Source organism: Eumetopias jubatus, unplaced genomic scaffold, assembly GCF_037043125.1.
Source record: "Eumetopias jubatus isolate StellerSeaLion01/CBP00866 unplaced genomic scaffold, mEumJub1_p1.0 scaffold_10, whole genome shotgun sequence".
Taxonomy (NCBI): domain Eukaryota; kingdom Metazoa; phylum Chordata; class Mammalia; order Carnivora; family Otariidae; genus Eumetopias; species Eumetopias jubatus.
The window spans coordinates 97455152-97477487 of NW_028274816.1; the positions used below are offsets into that span (position 1 = coordinate 97455152).

Below are 22336 nucleotides of genomic sequence, written 5' to 3' on the forward strand. Positions count from 1 at the left end.
CTGACTCTTGGTTTCTGCTCAGTTCATGATCTCAGGGTTGTGTGACATAGCCCTGCATTGGCTCCATGCTCAGCAGAGAGTCTGCTTGAGATTCTCTCTCTCCCTTTCCCTTTGTCCCTCCCCCTGCTCTCTCTCTCTCTCAAATAAATAAATATATCTTTAAAAAATTTTACATAGTCCCTGAGGAAGTAGAAGAAAACTGAATGAAAGAAAATCAAGAGTGAAGGGATTAGTCTCATGAAAGGGCATTTTCTCCAATGAGACAAAAGGGAAGGCCATGGATGTTGTTTACAATCCTAAGAGTTCTCCCCACAATGAAAAATGTTTTCCTTTTTTTCTGTAACTACATGAGATGACGAATATTAACTAAACTTATTGTGGTAATCATTTCACAATGTATGTAAGTCAGGTCATTATGCTGCACATCTTAAACGTATACAGTGCTACATCTTAATTATATCCCAATAAAACTGGGGGATAAAAGATGCCTAGTATAAGGGTGCCTGGCTGGCTGTTACTAAAGCATGCAACTCTTGATCTTGAGGTTGTGAGTTTGAGCCCCAAATTGGGCATAGAGATTACTTAAACAAAAAATGTCTAATATGATGACTAGAGTTAAGGTAAGAGGAAAAATTTGCCAAATGACTCTATAAATATAGAGGAGAGGCCCAAGATATGGGAGAACTTAGTGTCAAGAAGTGAAGGGTACTATGATTCTTAATATTAAGATACCAAGAACTAAATCCCAGTAAAATCAGTGACTCCAGTGCTTACTAATGTATTCATTGGATGTAATATCCAGATTTTTTCCCAAAAAATTTGAACTGGAATTAGCACATATGTTATTATTTTGCCTATATCATCAATACAACAGAAGATATTCATAAATACTTAGTTTAGTTTACTTATGCCTTGCTCACAGCATTTGCCATATCATGTAATATTAGTTGATATCATATGCCATTAGGAGTAAATAGATACTAACCACTGAAACAATTCCTAATAAAGCACACAATCAGGAAATTAATTCAAGAAATTCTAGAACCTATTATTACCACTTAATTCTTGTGAGTGTAAGTCTCCTTGAGGTACTTCGTTATATAATGTCTTGTAGAGGCTAGAAATCATTTCCCTTTTCCTGTCAAAGAAACAGTCACATTAGAAAGCAGCACAAAAACAAAACACCACACATACACACACACACACACACACACACACACACACACACAAAATATGCCATTTTTCCATTAAAATATTAACAAACCTATCCACTACATCAAAAACTAATGATGTATTGTATGGTGACTAACATAACATAATTAAATTAAATTAAAAAAACAAAAACAAAAACAAAAAACAAACCTATCAATGGATTGAGATTCTCCAGTGTCTTACTCCACAAAAACCTTTCTTAAAGAACTGTCCAAGTGATAGTGAATTATATATTCTTCACTCCAGAATTCCCACCTTGCTTCTGTTTGCTCTATGGAGCAGAATTTATCCTAGTAAATTCTGTAAGCAGTAAGTAAGTAGTGCCCATGACCCACAATCCTTTGGCTGTGGTCCAATTATTGCTACTTTTAATTCAAGTCACAGCAAATTTTCAGAAAGTTATTATAGGAAGGAAAAACAAGAATATCTTTAAACAGCAAAGAATCCCAGATTCCACAACCTGTCAGTAGAAACAATTTGGAAAGATTATTTATCTAAACCCATAACACATAAATAACTGAAATCATAAAATGTTAGTGTTAGAAGAAATCTCAAGAGTCCATCTAGTACAAGATTCTTGTACAGATGTGGAGACTGAGGCCCAGAGATATGAAGTGAATTGTACAAGAGCCTAAGCTAGCATGTGAGGTCAATCAGTACTCAATTCTAAGTCTTTCATTTCCATATACAGTGGGCTCAGCTCTACACTATCCTTCCTAAGAGCAGAGTCTTACTTTGCACAAACTACTTTGCATACTTTATGTGGAAAGGATAGATGATTCCAAAAAGAAAAACCCAAGTCTGAATGCAACATTTAGGGTAAAAAATATGATGACTTAAATACCGAATAATTGAGGAAGATGTACAAAAGGGTGATAAAGTCTTATGAACACTGTACTGATTCGGCAACTTGAATAAAGAGTTTTCTTCCCTAGTCATCTTTTCCTTCGACAGCTTCACTGAGGAAGAGGCAATCTAGAACCAAATACAAGAATGTTGGTGACTGAGATCACATTGGTAAACCAGCATTATTGGACAATAAACCTGTTATAAGAGAGGCTCCTCATATCATATCTAGGCTCCTCACTGATGTAAAATTGCTTTTCGTAAGGAAATTAGTTTACATATACTAAAATTTGAAAAAACTATACAATATTTTTTTGCAAAGCCACATTTTTCTAAATATGCAACTAAATCATCTCCTAATATTAATATTGTGTCAATTTATAATAATGGATTCTACAAAGCAGGGCAAATCTATGGTACAGTGAAGACAAGATCACCAGATTCTATGCTACATATATAGGCTTTGACTATACGAGCAAAATAATGTAAAGAAGCAAACAGTTATTCAAATAACACAGGTAGTGGGACACCTGGGTGGCTCAGTCAGTTAAGTGGCTGCCTTCGGCTCAGGTCACGATCCCAGGGGTCTTGGGATTAAGTCCTGCATCGGGCTCCCTGCTCAGCAGGAAGCCTGCTTCTCCCTCTCTCTGACGCTCCCCCTGCTTCTGCTCTCTCTCTCACACACAAATAAATAAACAAAAATCTTAAAAGAAAAATAACACAGGTAGTTATGTTTTAAATTATCCTTATGATTGAGAAAATGATCCACTTGACATGTATATATAAACATGATTCAAAAGTGGCAAGTAGCTAGGTAGACAGAAAAGCGTCACTTTAGAAAATGAGGATTAGGGGGCACCTGGGTGGCTCAGTCGTTAAGCATCTGCCTTCAGCTTGGGTCCTGATCCCAGGGTCCTGGGATCGAGCCCCGCATCGGGCTCTCTGTTCTGCAGGAAGCCTGCTTCTCCCTCTCCCACTCCCCCTGCTTGTGTTCCCTCTCTCGCTGTCTCTCTCTCTCTGTCAAATAAACAAACAAAATCTTAAAAAAAAAAAAAAAAGAAAGACAAGAAAATGAGGACTATAATATTAGGTGTCTTCAATTTTACATGGAATCTAGAGCCTTGTCTTTTAAAGACCATGCAGGATGTAGAAAGAAGACTCTGAAGCCATACAAGATTGGTAAGAATTGGTACTGAGATCCCACATAGAGCCAAAATTTTCAAAAGGCAATGTTACCAGCAAGAATAGGCTAGGGGAAAAGAAAAAAAAAAAAAAAAAAAAAAAAGCAAAAATAAATAAATAAATAAACAAACAAAAAAACAAACCAAAACAATTTATCCCCCAATAGAAGAAGTATGCAGAGTAAAATATGTCTTTGTCTCAGCTCTTGGCTGGAAAAAAGAAAGAGAGAGAGAGAGAGAGAAGAGAGAGTGCTCCTCTTGATTATAGTTATAGCTCCACCCACAAATAAGTGTAGAACTCAAATCTATACTTAATACATGGGCTAGGAAAATAGAAACCAAAAAATTCATTTAAAGTGGTCCCATGTTTGTAACAGCTCTGAAGTGCAGAGCAGAAGTGAATTCAAATTCTCCTGGAGGAGGGTACTCTAAATCCAGAGTCATCATGAGATTCCCACAGATTTAGATCAAATATATAGTTTGATATATAGGATATAAGGATATAAGTTAGTGAGTGAGAACCAGACAAAGCAATAAACAGATTTAGATCCCCAAGGACTTTATATTAGGTTTATCAGATACCAATCTTGAAACATCTATGGGACATGAGCAAAGAACATGACAGAAGGCAGATTATAAGAAAAACCAAATGAAATGTCTAGAAGTAAAAAATATAAGCACTGAAATTAAAATCTCAATAGACAGGTTAAACTGCAGATTAGATTCAGCTAGAGAAAGAAAAACTAGAAAACAGATGGGAGAAATTATCCAGACAAAAGAGAGTGCATCTAAGTACATCATATAGTGAATGTAGTAGGTTGGATGGCAGCCGCACAAAAAGATATGTCCATATCCTAATTCTTGGAACCTACATATGTGACTTTATTTGGTAAAAGGTCTTTGCAGATGGAACAAAGTCAAGGATCTCAAGATGAGATCTACAATGATGTGCTTATAGAAGTAGGAGGAGACCTGAGATACAAACACAGTTAAGAAGACCATATATACAGAGCAAGATGGAGGTCAAGACTGAATTTATGCTGCCACAGCCAAGGAATGCCTAGGGTCATTGTTATAAGAGCAGAAGTATTAACAGAGAGCACAGTAATAAAAATAAAGATCTAATGGAGGAAAAGGGGGAAAATGTCATATTCTTCTGAAAGGGTTCCTTGTTATATTAAAAAAAAAAAAAGGAAAGGAAGAAGAAGAAAAGGAGGAAAGGGGGAGGAGGGGAGAGGGAAGAAGAGGAAGAAGAAATATTTAAGACTGTGACATTTCAATACTTGAACTAAAATGTGATGGAATGTTTGAAAGCTAAAAACAACACTCAAAAGTAAAATATTTCCAGATCATTATTTACCTCAGTTCTTTTAGTATGCAATTGTCCTTGTAAACTTTTCTTTCTCTTGAGCTTTTTTTCTCCTGAAAAATTAGAGGATTTTTCTTCTCCACATAGGAATATTGTTGTTTCATTCCTAAATTGCACAGAAAATTAGAATAATTCTTGAATTGCTTTTTTTCTTACTTTTTGTTTTTTCATCTTTTATTTGCAGAATTTTCAAACATATACAAAAGTAGAGTAATTGGTGATCTTCCCATGTACCCATCTCCCAGCTTCAATAATGGGCAATCCTATTTCATCCGTATCCCTATCCTTACTGCCATTTCTTATTATTTTGAAGGAAATTCCAATGTTATATTATTTCATGTGTAAAGATTTTAGTATGAATTTCTACAAGGTGTTTTTTCTTTTAAAAATATATCTGAAACACAATTATGAGATCCAAAATATTAACAATAATTTAATATTATCAAACATAGTCAGTGTTCAAATTTCTAACTGTTTTATAAATGTCAACATTTTTTAACTTTGCATCAGGTTTCAATAAGGTCCCCATTACAGTTTGTTGATGTGTCTTTTTTTTTTTTTAAGATTTTATTTATGTGACACAGAGAGAGACAGAGAGAGAGGGAACACAAGCAGGGGGAGTGGGAGAGGGAGAAGCAGTCTTCCCACTGAGCAGGGAGCCCAATGTGGGGCACGATCCCAGGACCCTGGGATCATGACCTGAGCCGAAGGCAGACGCTTAACTGACTGAACCACCCAGGCGCCCCTGTTGATGTGTCTTTTAAATCTCCATCTATCTATAGGTTCGCCTACCATGCCTTTTATCATCATCATCATCATCATCATCATCATCATACCCAGGCAATTTGTCTCATAGATTTTCCAGTCTGGATTTTGCTAATTGTATTACCATGGTTGTAGGATATTTTTTCCCAAGATTTTATTTATTTAGTTTTCAGAGAGAGAGCGAGAGAGAGAGCGCACAGGCAGGGGGAGCGGCAGGCAGAGGGAGAAGCAGGCTCCCCCTTGAGGAAGGAGACCCATGTGGGATCATGACCAGAGCCAAAGGCAGACACTTAACTGACTAAGCCACTCAGGCATCCCTGGTTGTAGGGTTTTAAAGACTTAATCGGATTAACATTTTTTGTTTTTTTTTCGGCAAAACCACTGTATAGATGACGGTGCTTTCCACAGGGAGGCATATAATGTACAATTAGTTCTCTAATTGTGGTATTAGCTGCTATATTTATACATAATAACTAGACTCAGCAAATTATCAGGGACTATAAAATATTTATACGTAAACCTATCATTCCTTCTTCACTCATTAGCTAGAATATTTCTTTAAAGAAAAAGTTCCTCTTGGGAACTATTTGGTTAGTCAGTGGTATAGTTCATACAGAAAGGCAGGATAATTAATTTATACTTTTCCTTTATTTACCACTTTTCATAATACTGACTTGGCTCACTTGTAACCTCCAATAGTGACAAAATAATTTTTATATCATTTTGTACACTTGGATTTATATACATTAAATTCATCTTACTTCCTTGTAATTATTATCCTTGATAACCCAATTATCACATGTATAGGGGGAGTCTCTTCAAGTAGGCTCTTGAGTCCTTTTGATGCATCCCTGGTAGGAGTCTTTGTTAGTTTCCTTATTTCTGTAACACCAGATGCTCCAGGCTCATCTATACATTTCCTTTCCCAGACCTTCACTTCCTCGAGGGCATTGTGTGTCCCCAGGTGTTAACCTATTTTATACAATGCTAACGAAAGAAAGTAAAGGAACACTTATACCACCTCCCATTCCTTCCTTGCCTCTGTCGTCTAACACAAAGAAATAGTGAGAATCCCCATGAGACTATCAGCAGATTTGTCAGCAGAAATCCTGAAGGCCAGAAGAGAGTGGTATGACATATTCAAAGTGCTAGGGAGGGGCACCTGAGTGGCTCAGTCGTTAGGCGTCTGCCTTGGGCTCACGTCATGATCCCGGGGTCCTGGGATCAAGCCCTGCATTGGGCACCCTGCTCAGTGGGAAGCCTACCTCTCCCTCTCCCACTCCCCCTGCTTGTGTTCCTTCTCTCACTGTCTCTCTCTCTCTGTCAAATAAATAAATAAAATCTTTAAAAAAAAAAAAAGTGCTAGGGGGAAAAAAACCGCCAACCAAGAATACTCTACCCCACAAAGTTGTCCTTCAGGAAGGACAAAGAGTTTTACAGACAAGAAAAAGAGGTGAAAGGAGTTCCTCACACTTACAAGATTGGCCTTACAAGAAATGTTAATGGGAGTTCAAGCTAAAATGAAAGGATGCTAATTAGTAACATGAAAACAAATGAAAGTATAAATCTCACTGACAGAGGTAAATATATACTTAAATTCAGGTTACTCTAGTATAGTAATGGTGGTAGGTAAATCATATAGAACCCTCATATAAAGGTTAAAAGACAAAAGTATTAAAAATAACTATAACCAGCCAAACTATGGAAAGATCCAAGCTGTCCAATCAACAGATGAATGGATAAAGAAGATGTGATATATATATATACAATGAAGTATATGCAGCCATCAAAAAAGAGAAATCTTGCCATTTGCAACAACATGGATGGAACTAGAGGGTATTATGCTAAGTGAAATAAGTCAATCAGAGAAAGACAATTATCATATGATCTCACTGATACGAGGAATTTGAGAAACAAGACAGAGGATCATAGGGGAAGGGAGGGAAAAATGAAACAAGATGAAACCAGAGAAGGAGACAAACCATAAGAGGCTCTTAATCTCAGGAAACAAACTGAGGGTTGCTGGAGTGGAGGAGGGTGGGAGGGATGGGGTGGCTGGGTAATGGACATTGGGGAGGGTATGTGCTATTGTGAGCACTGTGAATTGTGTAAGACTGATGAATCACAGACCTGTACCCCTGAAACAAATAATATATTTATATGTTAATAAAAAAATTAAAAATTTTTTAAAAGCACTAAAAAAAATAACTATAACCACAATAATCTGTTAATGGATACACAATATAAAAAGATGTAAATTGTGACATCAAAAACAAAATGAGAGGGAGGTGTAAAAAACCTTTGAATTTAAGTTGTTATCCACTTAAAATAGACTTATAAGATGTTTTATATAGGCCTTATGGTAACCACAAAGCAAAAACCTACAGTAAATACTCAAAAGATAAAAAAAAAAAAAAAAGGAATCAAAGCATTTCACCAGAGGGGCACCTGGCTGGCTCAGTTGGTAGAGCATGTGATTTTTGATATCAGGGTTGTAAGTTCAAGGCCCACATTGGGTGTAGAGATTACTTAAAAATAAAAATAAAAACATTTTAAGTATATCACTAGAGAAAATCATCAAATCACAAATGGAGAGAGTAAGAGAAAGGAACAAAGAAACTATAAAACAGCCAGAAAACAATCAAAATGACAGTAGTAAGTCCATACCTATCAATAATTACCTTAAATATAAATGGACTAAATTCTCCAATCAAAAGACATGGAGTGACTGAATATATTAAATGGAAAAAAAAAAAAAAGACCCAAATATATGCTGCCTCCAAGAGGATCACTTCAGCTTTAAGGACAAATATAGAATGAAAGTGAAGGGATAGAAAAAAATATTCCATGTAAATGGAAACCAAAAGAGGGCAGGGGTAGCTATATTTATATTAGACAAAATAAATTTCAATACTTTTTTTATTAAAAGATTTTATTTATTTGAGAGAGAGAGATACTGAAAGACAGCATGAGTGGGGAGGAGAGGGAGAAGCAGGTTCCCCACCAAGCAGGGAGCCCGACATGGGGCTGGATCCCAGGACCCTGGGATAATGACCTGAGCCAAAGGCAGATGCTTAACCACTCAGGCGCCCCTTCAGTACATGTTTTTAAGCCAAAAATTGTAACAAGAGACAAACAAGAGTCATTACATAATGATAAAGGGATGAGTTAATCAAAAGTATATAGCAATTGTAATATTTATGCATCCAACATATGAGCACCTAAATATATAAAACAAATAATAATAGATCTGAAGAGAGAAATAGACAGCAATGCAGCAATAGTAAGAGACATTTCAATACCCCACTTTCAACAATGGATAGATAAACTAGACAGAAAGACAAAGGGAAACATTGGATTCCAACTACACCATCAACCAGATGGACCTATAGAGACCGCCATATAGAGAACATTCTATCCAACAGCAGCAGAATACACATTCTTCTCAAGCATATATGCAACATTCTCTAGGATAGACCATCACAAAACAAGTCTTTAAAACCTTAAGAAGACTGAAATCATATCAAGCATCTTTTCTGACCACAAAGGTATAAAACAAGAAGTTAATTACAAGAAAAAAACTGGAAAAATCACATATGTAGAGATTAAACAACATGTTCCTGAACAACCAATGGGTCAAAGAGAAAATCAAAAGAGAAATAAAAAACATCTGGAGACAAAGTAAATGAAAACACAACATACCAAAACTTATTGGATGCAGCAAAAACTGTTCTAAGAGAAACATTTATAGAGATAAATGCCTATATAAGGAAAAAAGAAAGATCTCGAATAAACAGCCTAATTTTATACCTCAAGGAATTGGAAGAAAGAAAAAGAATTAAGCCCAGAGTTAACAGAAGAAAGGAAATAACAAAGATTAGAGCAGAAGCAAGTGAAACATAGACTAAAAAGACAGTAGAAAAGATCAAAGAAGCTAAGAGCTTGTTTTTTGAAAAGATAACCAAAATTAACAAATCTTACTAGACTGAGAAAAAAAGAGAAGACTCAAATAAATAAAATAAGAAATAAAGAGGAGACATTCAATTGATAACAGAACTACTAAAGAGCATAAGAAACTATGAATAATTATATGCCAACAAATTAGATAAAGAAGAAATATATAAATTTCTAAATTTCTAGAAATATATAAGACTGAATCATGAAGAAATAGAAAATCTGAAAAGACTAATTATTAGTAAAGAGATTGAATCAGTAATCAGAAACCTCCCAACAAAGAAGTCCAGGATGGCTTCACTGGTGAATTCTACTAAATATTTAAAGAATTAATGCCAAATCTTCTCAAACTCTTCCCAAAATCTGAAGAGGAGAGAACACTTCCAAACTTATTTTATGAGGCCAGCATTAGCCTCAGCATAGCAAAGCGAGACAAGGACACTACAAGAAAAGAAAACTACAGCCCACTATCCCTGATAAACTTAGATGCAAAAATTCTCAACAAAATATTGGCAAACCAGTACATTAATGACCTAGTGGGATTTATTTCTGGGATGCAAATATGGTTTAACATAGGCCAATCAGTAAATGTGATACACCACAATATAGGGAAAAACCCATTCCTCTGTGTTTCTCCTTTACTCTCACACTACTACCATTCTCACAACACTTCTGACACCAGATATGTGAGGTTCCCGCCCCCCCCATGAAGCCATTCTCTGCCACACTAGCTAGGTGTCCTACAAATTAACTCCATTCTGACACTATCTACCTGAATATACTGTCAGATTCCACTGGTTAAGGGCTCAGTCCCACAAGACTGCCCCCAACCCACTTGTGCCAATCACAACTCCAGGTTGTACCTATGATTCTGACTGATCAGCTATAAATCAGAGGTTCCTACAAGCTCCTCCTTGGATTTGATTAATTTGCCAGAAGAGCTCACAGAACTCAGAAAAATAGTTACTTATGTTTACCAATTTATTTAAAAAATATCATAGAAGATACAGATAAACCCAAATGAAGAGATACATAGGGCAAAGTCTGGGAGGATCTCAGCATAAGAGCTTCTGTTCTTATGGAGTTAGAGTGTATCACCCTCCTGGTATGTGGATGTTTACACCAACCAGGAAGATCTCTGAACCCCATACTACTGAGATTTTTATGGAGGCTTCCTCATGTAGGCACGATCAATTATTAATTCCATTTCCAGCCCTTCTCCCCTCTCTGGAGAGATTCTAGATTGGTGAACACATCCACAAACTGGGAGGGTGACACACCCCAACTCCATGAGGACAGAAGCTCTTATGCTTGGGACCCTCCCAAATCTCACCTTGTGTATATCTTCATCTGGTTATTCATCTGTATACTCTGTCCTAACCTTTAATAAACTGGTAAACATGAGTGTTTCCCTGAGTTCTGTGAGATGTTCTAGCAATTAATTAAACCCAAGGAGGGGTCATGGGAACCTCTGATTTGTATCTAAATCAAACAGAAGTTGTGGAGAACCTCAGAAATTACTACCTGAGATTGGTAATATAAAGGTGGGGTTGGGGACAGTCTCATGGGACTGAGCCATTAACCTGTGGGATCTGATGCTATCTCTAGGTAGAAAGCATTAGAATTGAGTTAAATTGTAGGACATCCAACTGGTGTCACAGAATGGCTTGGTGTGGGAAAAACCCACACATTTGGTGTCAGAAGTATTATGAATATGGTTGTAGTATGATAGTAAAGGAGAAACATAGGAGAACTGAGGTTTTTCTAAACATAACCACATTAACAAAATGAAGGATAAAAATAATATGATCATCTCAAAAGATGCAGAAAAAATATTAGATAAAATTCCATGTTCTTTCATGATAAGAGATCTCAGCAAAGTGGGTGTAGAAGGAATATACATCAACACATTAAAGGATATATATGACAAGCCAGAGCTAACATCATACTAAACAGTCAAAAACTGAAAGCTTTCCCTCTAAGGTCAGGAACAAGAGAACAGTGCCCACTCTCACCACTTTTGTTCAAAATAGTATTGAAATTCTAACCAGAGCAATTAGGCAAGAAAAAGAAATAAAAGGAATTCAAATGGAAAGGAAGAAGTAAAACTGTTTCCAAATGGTATGATCTTTTATACAGAAAACCCTAAAGACTATCAAAAACTGTTAGAACTAATAAATAAATAAAGTTGCAGATACAAAATCAATATACAAAGTCAGTTGCAGAAATTTCTATAAACTAACAACAAACCATCAGAAAGAGAAATTAAGAAAAAAATCCCGTTTACATTAGCATCAAAAAATAAAATATTTAGGAATAGATTTAACCAAGGAGGTGAAAGATCTGTACACTGAAAACCATAAAACATTAATTAAAAAAAAACTGAATAAGACATAAATAAGTGGCAGGATATTCTGTGTTTGTGGATTGGAAGAATTAATACTGTTTAAATGTCCATACTATCCAAAGTGATCTACAGAATCAATGCAATTCCTATCCAAATTCCAGTGGCATTTTTCACAGAAATAGAAAAAATAATCTTAAACTTTGTATAGAACAACAGAAGACCTCAAAGAGCCAAAGCAATCTTGAGAAAGAAAGAGTAACACTTCTAGAACATAGGCAGTAAGCTCTTTGACATTGGTCTTGGCAATAATTTTTTGGATTTGACACCAAAAGCAAAAGCAACAAAAGCAAAAATAAACAAATGGGACTACATCAAACTAAAAAAGTTTCTGCCCAGCAAAGGAAACCATCGGCAAAATGAAAAGGCAACCTATGGAATGGGAGAAAATATTTGCAAAACTATATATCTAATTAGTGTTCAAAATATACAAGGAATTCATGCAACTCAATAGCAAATAAACAAATAATCCACTTTAAAAAGGACTTGACTAGACACTTTTCCAAAAAAGATATACAAATGGCCAACGGGTACATGAAAAGGTATTCAACATCACTCCTCACCAAGGAAATGCAAATCAAAACCACAATGAGATATCACTTCACACCTTTTAGATTGGCTATTTTCAAGAAGACAAGAAACAAGTATTGGCAAAAATATGGAGAAAAGAAAGTACTTGTTTACTGCTGGTGGGAATGTAAATTGGTGCAGCAACTATGGAAAATTGAGTTTCCTCAAAAAATTTAAAATATAACTACCATATGATCCAGCAATTCCACTTCTGGGTATATATCCAAAGGCAATGAAAACAGGATCTCAAAGAGATATCTGTACCCCCATGTTCATTGCAGCATTATTCATAATAGCCAAAATACGGAAACAATCTAAATTTCCATCAACAGATAAATGGTTAAAGATGTGATATCACACACACACACACACACACACACACACACACACACACACTGGAATCTATCCAGCCATGAGAAAGAAGGAAATCCTGCCATTTGTGACAACATGGATGGACCTTGAGGGTATTATGTGAAGTAAAATAAGTCAGACAGAGAAAGGCAAATACTGGATGATCTCACTTATATGTGGAATCTATTAAAAGCCAAATTCAGGAGCACTTGGGTGGCTCAGTCAGTTAAGCAACTGCCTTCAGCTCACGTCATGATCCCAGGGTCCTGGGATCAAGTCCAGGTATGAGAGTCCCACATCTGGCTCCCTACTCAGCAGGGAGCCTGCTTCTCCCTCTCTTGCTGGCCTTCCCCCTGGCTTGTGTTCTCTCCCTCATGCTCTTTCTCTCAAATGAATAAATAAAATCTTTTTTTAAAAAACCCAAATTCATAGAAACAGAGTAGAATGGTGGTTTCCAGGGGCTGGGGGTACGTAAGTAAGAATGGGGGGGGCGCCTGGGTGGCTCAGATGGTTAAGCGTCTGCCTTCAGTTCAGCTCATGATCTCCAGGTCCTGGGATGGAGCCACATGTCAGACTCCCTGCCTAGCAGGGAGTCTGCTTCTCCCTCTTTCTCTGCCTCTCCTCACTCCTCCTGCTCTCTCTCTGTATCTCTCTGTCTCAAATGAATAAATAAAAAATTCTTTAAAAAAAAAAAGAATAGGGAGAGGCTGGTAAAAGGGTACAAACCTTCAGCTAAAAGATAAATAAGGTCTGTGAGTCTAATGTATAACATGATGACTATAGTTGATAATATTGTATTGTATAATTGAAATTTACTAAGAGAATAGAACTTTAAATGTTCTCACCAAAAGTAAATAAGTAAATAAGGTAAATATGTGAAATAAGTAAAACGTGGTAATCATTTCCCAATGCAAACATGTTAAATCGTCATATTGTACATTAAATATATTACTTTATGTGTCAAAAAAAGACAAACTTACAGACATATGGATAATTGCTCTTCTATAACTGGAAATCTATGATGGCTCATAGGCTTCCACAAAGTTGTGAAAGAAGTGAGAAAAAAATGAAAAGAATGGCTATCTAGGAATTAAAACTACACTCCTGAAAGAATGGCCACAAATATTCACGATCCTCTATATTTTAGCGGAGAACTTATGAGCTATGTTTTTGGTTCTCTCAAACTTACAGAAGTATAATTCAACTAAATAAGTTCAAAGTTTAACTTACATTTTTTTGTGTTCTAGTCTCAAACCCCTAATTTCATGTGACATTCTCTTCTGCGTTGTTTTAGAAAACTTGACATCTTTCTTGTTGTCAGTATGTCTTGACGGCAAGTTGGCTGCAAATGAATTACAGCCATTATGTGATAAATTGATATTTTCTTCTGCCTGGGGAGCAACCAAGATCCATAGTCAACTATGTTCTCTTTGCACATATAAATTAAATATGACATTCTGGGTCAAATCATTCATTGTAGATTAATATTTTCTCTAAAATGATGCTACCAAACAGAATTTTATTGTAAAGGACTTAATTATTAGTGCATTAGTTCAGATTAGGTACATATTCTAAATGCCACCAACTATCTTCAGTACATTATACAGCTATAAAATGCCCAGCATTCATGAATGTATCTAACAATTGTTGGATCTAGTTCTTAAAGCATCTTTAAGCTTACTTCATTAAATGAAAGCCTTCTGCTCTGCGAAAGACACTCTGAAGAGGATGAGAGGACAAGCCATAGACAGAGAGTAAATATTTATAAAAGACATATCTGATAATGGGCTATATTTTTTTTGTATATTCAAAAAATATACAAAGAACTCTTAATGATAACAAAAAGCACAACCCAACTTAAAAATAGGCAAAAGATCTGAGGCGCCTGGATGGTTCAGTTGGCTATGCATCTGACTCTTGGTTTCAGCTCAGGTCATGATCTTGAGGTCATGAGATTGAGCCCCATGACAGACTCCATCCTGGACATGGAGCCTGCTTGGGATTCTCTCTCCATCTCCTTCTGCCCCTGTCCCCACTTGCACATTGGTCTCTCTCAAAAAAAAAAAAAAAAAAAGCAAAAGATCTTAATAGACACCTTACCAAAGATGTACAGATGGCAGACAAGCACATGAAGAGGTGCTCAACATCATGTCATTAGGGAATTACAAATTAAAATATCAAGATACCACTATATATCTATTAGAATGGCCCAAATCCAAAATACTGACAAAACCAAATGCTGGCAAGGATGTGGAGCAAAAGGAACTCTCAGCCATTGCTGGTGGGAAGGCAAAATGGTACAGCCACTTAGAAAGACAGTTTGATAGTCTCTAAAAAACTAAACATACTCTTAGCATATGTTACAACAATTGCACTTATTGGTATTTACCCAAAGGAGTTGAAAACCTATATGTACACAAAAATCTGCACACAGATGTTTATAGCAGCTTTATTCATAATTGCCAAAACTTGGAAAAAAACAAAATGTCCTTCAGTGGATGAATGGATAAATGAACTGTGGTACATCAAGGAAATGGAACACTATTTGGCACTAAAAAGAAATGAGCTATAGAGCCATGAAAAGACGTGGAGGAACCTTAAATGCATATCACTAAGTGAAAGGAGCCTAACTTTCACAACAAGAAAGTAAAGGCTGTATGCTGTATGATTCCAACTATATGACATTCTGAAAAGGCAAAACTATGGAGACTAAAAGGACCAGTGGTTGCCTATGGGGAGGGGGGCGGGTGGCGGGAGTTGAATAAGCAGAGCACAGAAGATACATAGGGCAATGAAACTCTTCTATATATTATAATAATGGCAACATGTAATTATACATTTGTCCAAACTCATAAAATGTACAATACTGAGTCAATCCCAATGTAAACTATGGACTTTGGGTGACAATGATATACCAGTGTAGGTTCATTGTAACAAATGTACCACTGTGGTGTAGGATATTGATACTGGAGGAGGCTACACATGCATAGGGGCAGGGGGTGTATGGGAACTCTCCACTCAGTTTTGTTGTGAATCTAAAACAGCTCTAAAAAATAAAATCTATTGAGGAAAAAAAAAAAAGCAGCTATATTACTTCTAAATAGACAGCCCTCCCCCCCAACAAAAAAGGAACTAGAGCTTAGAAGCAATGAACATGTTTAGAATTGAAATTTGGCTGTTTGCTTAAAACAACTGGAATACATCTGCTTGATCAAAGGTATATTAGTTTTTAACCCTGAACAAATTACACAGGCGATTTATAAAGCAGGTCACCAAGGGAGTTTATAGAACCTCTATTTCTACATAAAATGAAAATTAAGGGAACTATTTCAGTGACTTTTAGGGTCTGCATACATGTGTCTTACAACAGAGGCACACCTTTAACAAGTTGCTTCAAAAAGGCAATTGGATTTGCTGCCTTAACAAGGTGTTTATTAGGAATGATGAGAAGTTTCCTAGAGACATCGAGAAAAATGACTCAAAATGGAAACCAGGAAAATAAAAAGAGGAAGATCTAAAAACTAGGCACAAAAACCTGTTATCAAAGACCAGATGAACAGAAGCAGTCAAATACTGAACAGAAACTTTGATACAGAAAATGAAACAACCTCTGAAACTCTATGTTAAAGATGTAGGAAGTATAAACTATATAGCCTAAGGAAGACAAACTGGTATAATATGTTAATAGTGTTAATTCTTTTAAGAATTCATCTTCAAAATCAGATTATGAGGGCACAATCAACAACGCATTAGGTATAAAAAGGTGGAACGGGTTAATATATATATCATACACCTCGGTAATTAGCAAGAAGCCTTGAATTTTTTTTTATTTTTTCTTTTTTTTTGGATTATAGTATAGATACATGTCTTACCTGGTGGCACCAGATCCATTAAAAGTGTAAATTTAAAAGGTTAAGACTCTCAGTTGACAATGTTGAGTTCTACCTGAGCCCTGTGCTTCCAGAAAACCATGAAGATTAAAGGAATCCCCTCACCCTTTTGTGTTCTGGAAAATGGCTTACTGCAAAGAACCACCCTTCCCCATACACTTTAGATAAAACTCACAGATGCCCTCCTTGTTTACCTATGACAAGGCCAAAATTCCCTCTTTGCTTCATGAATGATTAGCCAGACTGTTTTAACCCCACTGACTGATTAATCAGAACAAAATGCTTATTAGCCAAACTTTGGTTAAGCTTCTCTCCTTCCTCCAGATCCCTAAAATACTCTCTGATCTATTTATCCAATCATGCCACACTTTCATTCCTCTTCCCCGAACCCAGTTCTTTCTAGCCTTGTTGATTCCTGTCTATTAAGAAGAAGAAAAAAAAAAAAAAAGCCCTTTTTGCCTAGCCCTTGAGATGTTTGCAGATCTTCTGGTCACAGCCTTCTCCCTGTTGCAATAGTACCCCCTCTTGCTATTTCAATAAATAGTCCCTTTTCTCTCCCACAATAATCCTTTTGAATAAAATCTCTCCTTACTAAGTCCAGGTTTGTTTTTTGTTTGACACAATACTGGCCAATGGATAAGAACATCCCTGAATCACAGATAAGAAAGCTAGAGAAACTTGGTATCTTTTATATTACCATCTAGTTAGATTCCCACATCATTAATTATGTCATCTACAACCTCTCATGTAGGTTTAAATCCTTTATTCTCCTGAAAAATTAGCCCAGTTCCAACCCCCCAAAATACTCTCACCATACACCACAGATCTCTTGATACTACATAGGTTGCTGGGATGAGAAGTTTCAGTATAGGCCCACAAAAAGACCTCAAAAGTCACCTTGGTTGTTAAGCAAGATCTTGTAACTATATTGCTCTACAAATCTGTTTACTGATTAAGGATGTGAGATAATGTAAAATAATTTTTTAAAGTAAACTAATTTTTTTTAAAAAGAAGAGGAAAGAGTCTTTAGAAACTGTTTTGAAAAAATACCTGGCAGAATAAAGGTACTTTAGTTTCCATTTTTCAGTTTAGTGGTAAATTCTGCCCTTGAGGACTCAATGGCCTTGATGAACAAGTACGAATGAGCAATAGCACAAAAGGACTTCCTGTCCAAAAGAAAAAAGAAAAAATCATGTGCCTGTTTAAGAGACTTAAGTACTTATATTTATCTACCTGAAGTTATTCCTGTAATGTAACACTCACAGCATAATACAGAATAGGTATGTGTGCAAAAGCTAGAAAAAACAGTTCGTATATTGTAATTCACAGAAGATCATCCAGTCCCTTAACTTTACCTTTTGTGGTATAAGAAATAGAGAAATCCAAATTCAAATAGCATAAAAAGCAGAAAAATCCAGTTAGATTGATTTATTCAAATAAACCCAGAGAAGCAGAACTACTAACATGGAAGCAATCACCAATGTTATTAAATGCTTACTGTGTATTAGACATTATGATAAACACTTTGACATAAATGATTTCATTTATTCCTCATAAATATCTTTTAAGGAATTATTATTACTCTTATTTTACAGATGAGGAAAATAAAGACTTGGATCAAGTTGCCCAAGATTACAGCCAACAAATAGTGGAGTCAGAATTTGAAGTTAGACAGCCTAACTCAAGTACCCGTGGTCTTCAGAACCCTGTAACATTGCCTCTTAAAAAAGTGCTATTGCAAACAAAAGATGACTTAGCCTGTTTTAAACCAGAGACTTCCACATCACATACCAAGCAACTTTAGAAATTCCCCACATTCACATTTTTATACCCCTGAGTCACATTGGATGTGTTATTCATTACATTGCTAGTTATATTACACTGTTAGTTGTAATTATGTCTCATTTTCATACTGTGACATTTAACTGCAAGTATTAATATTCTAATAGACACAGTACTTCAAAATCACTTATTTCTAAAATGTTATCCTAATTATTGAATGTGATATGTCCAACATTCCTGGAATTCAAAACACATTAAAATAAAATGAAACCATGTGACTAATATCCATCTCAGAAGACATTAGATGGTTATGCAGATTTCCCCAGCAACCCACTTTATGTAACCTCTTCTACCAATTCCTCTTCTACTTCTTCTCCTCTAACCAATTCAATCTTTACTTCTAAACTACTTGGTATGGCACTTACTGTCTTCACCATTGTTACTGTCTTTACTATTCAACTGGCATTAATCATTTGCCTTGTATTTTTATCACATATATATCTCTTATATCAACTATAATCTAAATTTCATGGGTGGACTGAAAGAAATGGATTGGTATCATTCTTTGAATTATTTCTCACAATACCAAACACAATGCTATATGTATATAGTAAATGAAAGAAAGAAAGAAGGGAGGGAGGAAGAGACGGAGGCCTGAAATAAGGAAGACATTTCCTCTGTATTGAGCTTTCTCAGAGTTTCTTAAGGTATCAAAGTACTTAATTTTTTTAAAGATTTTATTTATTTATTTTTGAGAGAGAGAGCACCACAAGTGGGAGTGAGGGGCAGAGGGAGAAGCAGACTCCCCGCCCGAGCAGGAAGCCTGATGCAGGACTCAATCCCAGGGCTCCGGGATCATGACCTTGAGTCGAAGGCAGACACTTAACCGACTGAGCCACCTAGGCGCCCCTCAAAGTACTTAATTTAGTAGAGTAAGCTTTATTTAAATAAACCTTGAAAGGAAGAACTGTTTCATAATTTATTGACCTATCAAAAAGTTGACAGGTTTTAATCTGCTGGATGAATCAGATATCACATACCATAACCTTCTCCAAGCTAACAGAAAAAATAGTACAGGAAGTCTCTTCCCCATAAATCTGACAAGAGAATTGCTTCTCAACTCTTTCAATCCTATGACACATATGTGAACTTGCAAGGACAAACCAAGACAAACAAAGAGCTGAATCCCTCTTTTCCAATCATCTATCCATTCATCCCTCCATCCATAAAATTCATATGAATTTAATACATATGAATTCAACATTTATATATTGTATGCTTACTATGTACTAGGCTCTCCTCCAGTAAAAACAGGAAAAAATAAATCCTGCCCTCATGGAGCTTACTTTCTAGTCAAAGAGAGACAATAAAATAGATAAGTAAAACATGTGGTGTGTTTTCTGTGATAAGCACTAAAGAAAAAAAATGTAAAGCAGGGGAGAAGAATATGAAGTATGGTGTTGGGGAAAAGATGCAGGGAACAGATAGGGCAGCCAAGGGGACTTTACTGAGAGGGAGACTTTAAGTACAGCCCTGAATGGATATCTTAGGGGAAAGCATTTCAGCCAGAGAAAAGCAAGTACAAAGACTCAGAAGTAAGAAGGAGGTTCATTGTTCAAGGAACAGTGGGAAGGCCCACAAAGCTGAAGCAGAGAAAGCAAATGGAAAGGAGTAAAGGGGATCAAGGGGGATCAAGAGAGGGAGGCAGATATAGAAGGCCCCTAGATCATTGTAAGAACTTTGGTTTGTGCTCTGAGATGGGAAGCCACTGGAGTGTTTTGAACAGAGAGATGACATGATCTAAAGTCCTTTCTGAAAGAATCACTCTAGTTGCTACAAGGAGAAAAATCAAGTGTGTCTAGACTCCTAAAAGCCAAGTGAAAAAAAATACTTCAAAAGAAGAATGAGTAATGAACTGGGACAAATGCTGCCGTTAGGTCAAGTAAGATGAGTACTAAATGATTAGTTTTCCAACATGGAGGACACCAAAAACAGAAGCTATTTGGGTAGCATGGTAAGGAAATAATGTCCTTGGAGTGAGTTCAAGAGAGAATGGGGGAGAGAAATAGGAGACAAACAGAAGAGATGACTCTTTCAAGGAGTTATGCTATAAAGGGGAAGAGAAACGAGGTAGTAGCTGAGGGGTAAAGGGGTTATGAGGGTTTAGGATGGGGGGAAAATAAAGGCATGTTCATATGCTGATAAGAATAATCTAGTAGAGGAGAATTACTGAAACAATATTCTCAAGTAGGATAAAGGAGATGAGATTTAGGGCACAGGGGCAGGGTTTGTTCTTAGCCTAGAATATATTCATAGGAATAGACGTGGCAGAGTAATTGGCTTAATTACATGAAGAGTAGATGTGGTTGTGGAGGCTTGTGGAAATTATCTGATTGCTTTAGTTTTCTTTTATGTATATATATAACATATATATTTTTTAATCTTAAGTAGGCTCTACACCCAACATGGGGCTTGAACTCATGACCCTGTGATCAACAGTCACATGCTCTACCAACTGAGACAGCAGGGGCCCCTGATTGCTTTAGTTTTCTTAGTGAAGGAACATAATCAACTGAGAATAAGGATGTGAGAAGAGATGCTAGATGTTTGAGGACAGACGTATTGTTATAAAACAGTCCTCTAGGAGAATGGAAGAATTAATAGCCCAGGGATACTTGATATGGTTGCTGGACAGCATCAGGGCCCCTTGAGGAAGTGATCATGAATTTAAAGTGAAATCAGTAAGCATAGTTATGTTTTTTTTTCTCCAGCTATGTTCAATGCAGAAATGCTCGCACTGAGGCAGAGATCTAGATTTAATCTAGGATTACAATTTAGCCAAGAAAGTAAAATGAACTGAAAATGTGATAAAGGAACTGGGGGGAAATGCAAGGGTGTGGTTTTAATTATTGACCATGAAACAAACTGAATAGGTGGGTGGGAAATAAGTACAAGAGAGGGTGAGTGACATTTAAAAAAAAAAGTGGATTGAAGATCAAGGTGGGATCCAAGGATTATTTAGAGTCAGAGTGAGCCTGAATGATAGGAATGTGATGGTTGGAGAGTGGGACATACGGTACTCCCCCCACCCTTATCCATGGAGGATCCATTCCAAGACCTCCAGTGGAAGCCTGAAATTATAGAGTACCAAACCCAGTATATGTTGTTTTACCCATACACACATCCCTATGATAAAGTTTAATCTATAAATGAGGCACAGTAAGAGATTAACAATAATAAAATAGATCATAACAATATACTGTAATAAAACTTATGTGACTGTTGTCTGTACTCACCCTTCCTCTTGTGATGATGTGAGATAAAAGGCCTATGTAATGAGATGAAGTGAGGTGAATGATATAGGCATTGTGACATAGCATTACACTACCACTGACCTTCTGATGATAGGTCAGGAAGATCTTCTGCTGAACCAAGTTGACCATGGGTAATTGAAACCATGGAAATCTGAATAAGGGGGTACTAATGAGAATAAGGTGGGGGGACTACTGTATTAAGATAAAAGAGTTGCAGTTATTGGTAATACAAGATTGAGAATATGAAAAAGGGAGCAAGTGACAGAGGAAAGATTAAATTACTATAGGAGGACAGGAACTGAGAGATCAGGGTACTAGAAGGATCATCCCTATGAATGCTAAAATCACAAGAATTATGACAGGAGTAGAGTTAGAGCAGCAGAAAGTCAGGAGCTGAAATTTGACTGAAACAACAGGAAATGGTAGTGGGTGGTATAATCTGATAACGTGAGATGCAAAACTGAGCATTTTGAGAATGGGATGAAAAAATGTCTGGAAGCACCTATTAGAATCAAGAAGGGGTCATCGACTCCCCCCTCTTGTCCCAGTGGTACTAGGAGAGTGAGAGAGAAAACAGCCACCACCAGCCATACCTCTGTTCTGCCCACCACACTCCCAAATAAACACCGTTCTTCATTTTCCTTTACATCTTGGCCGTCACTATCTGATTCATCAAAACTATCAAAAAGAAGTGAGGA

The 22336-nt window shown here is 36.4% G+C and overlaps 1 protein-coding gene across 1 annotated transcript; it reads right to left on the minus strand.

Annotated features, from left to right (window-relative positions):
- Nucleotides 1–1038: 1038 nt before the first annotated feature.
- Nucleotides 1039–17622, minus strand: LOC148163372 (EF-hand calcium-binding domain-containing protein 13-like). Its single transcript, XM_088027269.1, has 5 exons — nucleotides 17593–17622; nucleotides 13883–14043; nucleotides 4600–4714; nucleotides 2057–2187; nucleotides 1039–1138 (listed from the first exon to the last, which is right to left on the minus strand). The coding sequence occupies exons 1-5, from the start codon at nucleotides 17620–17622 to the stop codon at nucleotides 1039–1041; spliced, it is 537 nt and encodes a 178-aa protein (XP_087883395.1).
- Nucleotides 17623–22336: the final 4714 nt, after the last annotated feature.